Genomic DNA, 4,526 nt, shown 5'->3' on the forward strand with positions numbered 1-4,526 from the left:
CGTGCCATGCCTCGTGTTCGCCGTAGCATGCGGCGCATTTCCTTGGGGTCGTCGTGTCGCTTTTCGAGGGGCAATCTCGGGTCGCGTGTTCTTGCGCACAGTAGCCGCATGTTGTCGTTGCCTTGCACTGGGTTCCTATGTGGCCGTATGCGCAGCACTTGAAACACTGTCTCAGACGGCACTGTCTATCGTATCGCTCGCATTGGAACACCTGGCCTTGCCAGATGAGTCCCTCGTCGATCAGTTTGCTGGCGTCTTCTGCCCTTGAGAGCTCCACGACCACTGATGATGCCGTCTTTTTGCTGGCCGATTGGGTCAGCCAGCCTACGTACTTAATGTCTGCTCTGGGGATGAATGCTTTGTTGTCCTGCAGCAGGTCGTCTCTGATTTCTGTGAAGCGGTCCATGTTCATGGAGCTGGTTCTGATGCCGTGCGCCAGCACTCCGTAGGTTGGAATCCTCACGGCGGCTCCGTTGCCGATGTGGTTTTGCCAGTCCTCGGCAAACTGCCGGAGGGCCTCCATGTCTTTCGTCGTTGCTGTCTTGACGCTCAGGTCGCCGCTCTTGAGTTGATTGGCGGACACGGTCTTGAGCTTGTGGATATGCTCGTTGCTGCTTTGTTCGATGGCGCGGTCTACGTGCGCCTTGAGGCTACGGGGGTTTATGGCTCTTATGCTGGTAATGGTGATAGGGTCTCTAATGTTCATTATGATTTCACGTAGAATCTGGGTCTGGGACGCTCTCTGGTTACAGGGGTTATGCATGCTCCCCTGCAAGTCCTCCTCGGGCGGCTACGCTGGTATATGACTGCACGGTGTTTCCCTGATTCATCGGCTCCAGTGCTTTGATATCCTTCACGACCTTGACTGCTAGCTCGCTGGCTTTCCAAGCCTCCTTGGTAGCCGCGCTGGCTGCGCGCGTTGTGTTGGTGTTTTCCTTCAGTTCGGCCGTATTCTGCTGCATAGTAATCCTGATGGTTCTCGATTTGCGGATGTTGCTCTCGTTGGCTGTCTTGTTTTCTGTACGTAGACTCTCAATAGCTTGGTGGAGGTGTCCGAGCTTGGGTAATTTCTGTAATTTGGCCAGTAGGGCGATGGTGGTAATGAGAGTGAGTCTCACGGCTTTCGGGTCAAGGGGGTGTTCGTTTGCGGTGTCGATTGATTTGAGTGCTGTCTGAAGGTGTCTGCTAAGTTGAGTGGCATGCTCTCGATGGTGCGTTGGCCATGTTTGCTCCTGGGGCCATGGGGTTGCCATGGTGCCTACGTCGTTATGGGCTTCGCGACGAGCACACGGCTATCCAATTGACCTTTCGGAGTGTATTGTGGCGCTGTTTTTGCTCCGATTTCAAAAAATTCGTTCTCGCTGTTGTTGGTGTTTTTTCTCCGCTTGGGCAGGCTCTCGGCCTGAACATTATGACTTGGATAGAAGGAGTCACGTGCCAATCGCTGCTGTCAGGGCTCAGCACCTCCAAAAACAGTGTTCACAGTGGCAATTCAGGATCTCATTCATCGACCGTCCTCAATCGATGCAGCAGTCAGGAAACGGGCCAAGCGAGAGACACTCGATGTTTTGCTTTGCGCTAACTTCGTTCCAGCCACCCGAAATACTCATATTCTTGCCGCATCCATGCCATGACCAGTCCTTTCGACTTTTCTTTTCGCCACGAACGCAGGAAAGAATGCTAGAGACACATCAGTGGCTGATTTGACAAGGCATCGGCGTAGGCCAACCTCGCTCAACTCGCCCGCAGATGTTGCGGCAGTTGTCGCTGAGAGGAAGCTCACGACTTCCGAACCCCAATGCTTCGGACCGTCCGACCCAAAGTTGGCGCCCTCCTTCACATATCCTTGCATTAGCTCCATCATCGTGTAGCCTAGGTCGTCGCCCAAGTCTTTCCTACGGCTACGCGGTCGACAATTTTCCTGGCCGCCTAAACATTCTGATCAGCGCCAAATTCGCTAATGGACGACAAATCAAGTAGTGCTCAGCTTGACCCTACCGCTAAGGTATATCAGGATACAAGAGCAGCTACGTTGGCCGTGCTGCGACCCTACTCTCTCGAGATAAACCAGTGCCTCGACTGCATGTTTACCTGTGAGATAAAATGGGCTTTCATGGGAGGATTGAACAGACCTGTCATGAGATCGCTGCTAGGCGTTGACGATTGAGATCTAGGTTACCGACGGCCTCTTGCAATGATCGTGGCATGCGTCCGTAGGCGACGTGACGATTCGCCTTGTCGCTATACATTTCATGAACCGTGACGATGTTCGGGTGCTGAACCAACTGGAGCGTCTTTGTCTGCTGCGCAGATAATTGCGGAAAGTGGCAGATGTCTACGACGTGACCAGGTGTCCCTTTCTTTTCGGTATCAAGGACAAGATCGGCGTCTTCTAGCGCTTGCCTATAGACGCTGTATACTCTCGTAGGCAGTACATGGCGATGTTGTCTCGACCAATACCGGTGGCTCTTTCAGAGCTTTCATCATGTCTCGCTTTGCCGATCTTCAGGAGTTCCAGTTGGCAGGGGTTTTTAGAGTGATGTCGAGGGCTCTCTCTATGAAGATCACTTATGTTTTTTGCAATGTTTCCTCTATTGGCTAATACTACACGAATATCAGTCGTCGGCGTGAAATGAAAGATTGTCCACCTCGGCCGTGCTGTCGCGGTGTTCAGTCGCCGAATGGAGAGCTGGCTGCGTCAACATCGCGAGGTCCGGGTCGGATGCTGCGCCAGTACACCAAGACAATAGCCCCCCCAGAAACATAGGCTCCGAAGCCAGTTTTCGAACCTGCGACGCAGAGGCATACGTCTCCAAGCCAATCCTCGCCACAGGCAGGATGCCCCATGTGACCAGACTGAGAAGCACTTCTGTGAGGGCCTGGATGCTGTCTTTCAGTCGGACATGCGTATCTAACCGGTTCAGCACCGCGAGGAGATCAGCATCACGAAGTCGTCGAATGCTAACGGAGTTGGTACCTGACCAAGCAGACGGCACTGTGCACTAACTCTTCATTCCTCAAATCGCTCGGCAGGAGTAGAAGGAACCCCGCACCCGTACCTGGCAACTAGTGTGGTTAGCTTATTCCCGAGGGTCAGCCACCTGTTGAATGCGCTCTTCAGCGGCTTCCTCTTAAGCTTCGGCCCCCGACCAGCCTGCTTTCCGACTGATGAGGCGCTGGGGAAAGGCCTCTCCGCAAATTGGTCAACCAGAGACTGGGAGGCGCTGCCTGGATCTGCCGCCTCAATCGTCGTCTCGTCGAGGTCTCTCGCCCTGTTGTATAAGTGGACCATCTGAGTATGATGGTAGCGCTTGATAGCAATGGAAAAGTGAATGCTTGAACTAGCTGCAGCCGCCTGCTCTCTGAGGGAATCGAGTCGTTCCAGCACAGAAGGGCCATCCAAGTCACCTTCCGGTTCGTCAGGCAGGACCTGTCGCGTCCCAGTAACGATACTCTGATCTCGAGCCCTCGATGCCCTGCAGCTGTCCCATAGGCGTACGAGAGTCTCTGGGCTACCGATTTTCTCCACTTTGGCGATGATTGGTGGGATGCGTCCAGCTCTGCTATCCTTCCTACGCTTCATGGGGGCAGCAGCGCCATCAGCCTCTACGGATTTGCGCGTTGGCGACGCGCCTCCAAAAGCTTGTGAATTAGCTTCGACGGAAGCAATTGGCGAGCGGCTAGGTGCATGTCCGTCTGATCCAGAGCCTACCTCACCATCGCATGTACAGGGAGGCATGGCCGAGCCGGCCTGTGTCGGTTTTAGGGTGGCCTCGACGCTAGACATGACTCGGGGCTGGTAAATGTATCTCGAAATCACGGCTGTGAACTTATCTCGAAATGAAATGTCTCGGTCGAGAAAGGAACTGACCGCATCAAAATCGCAATCGAGACGATGGCAGAAGCTGTGCAACTTTTTCGCTGTCAGTATGTATGCTAAGCGGTCGCTACGAAACAAAGACGTTACCTCCTGCGCCAAGTCTACAGGAGCAGGCATCTTGGAAGAAGTGAAATGGCCTTCTCAATGGCAGGTACAGTGGCACGAAGCGACTTTAAATACTTGACCTACTAATATGAAGTCATCAACTGTAATGACTGGCCATTACAGTATTGCGCATGCATCGCTCCCTCTTTTGCAAACATTTCAACGTTTGAGAAGTCTAACACTGCTGTGATGGGCCTCAGCAAACCTTTGGCAATGGCTGTGGCAGCTTGTTTGCAAACAAAATGTGGGGTCGGGATGGTGTCTAGCAGTACGAGTTGCGGCGCTTCATTGAAATCTACTCGACACCTTGTTTGGCTTCAATAACGGCCATTACCCACTGCCAAGCGTGGTGAACTGTACAAATCAACTCCAATCCAGCTTGTGTGGGATCAAGTTCAGAAAGACGACGCGTGTTGCGAAGAGGAAGCAATACATCCTCGTTACTATCGATACAATCCCTTGCTGGTGTTTGGCCTTTGCTATGCACCAAAGTAGCCATAGACTGAAGCAGGCTCAGCAAACACCACGATGCGTAGGCAAC

General features: G+C 53.1%; 2 protein-coding genes across 2 annotated transcripts; both read right to left on the bottom strand.

Moving 5' to 3' along the window:
* Positions 1-171: 171 nt before the first annotated feature.
* On the bottom strand, positions 172-1,253 carry CABS01_16874 (uncharacterized protein; the record flags this gene model as incomplete). Its single annotated transcript, XM_060550203.1, has 3 exons — positions 172-211; positions 333-742; positions 795-1,253. 3 exons carry the CDS (start codon positions 1,251-1,253, stop codon positions 172-174), a joined length of 909 nt encoding a protein of 302 aa, XP_060402136.1.
* A 1,362-nt stretch (positions 1,254-2,615) lies between these two features.
* On the bottom strand, positions 2,616-3,997 carry CABS01_16875 (uncharacterized protein; the record flags this gene model as incomplete). The annotated part of the gene is made up of 2 exons (XM_060550204.1): positions 2,616-2,961; positions 3,060-3,997. 2 exons carry the CDS (start codon positions 3,995-3,997, stop codon positions 2,616-2,618), a joined length of 1,284 nt encoding a protein of 427 aa, XP_060402137.1.
* Positions 3,998-4,526: the final 529 nt, after the last annotated feature.

Source organism: Colletotrichum abscissum, assembly GCF_030869225.1.
Source record: "Colletotrichum abscissum strain IMI 504890 chromosome Unknown Scaffold_185.1, whole genome shotgun sequence".
Lineage (NCBI taxonomy): Eukaryota > Fungi > Ascomycota > Sordariomycetes > Glomerellales > Glomerellaceae > Colletotrichum > Colletotrichum abscissum.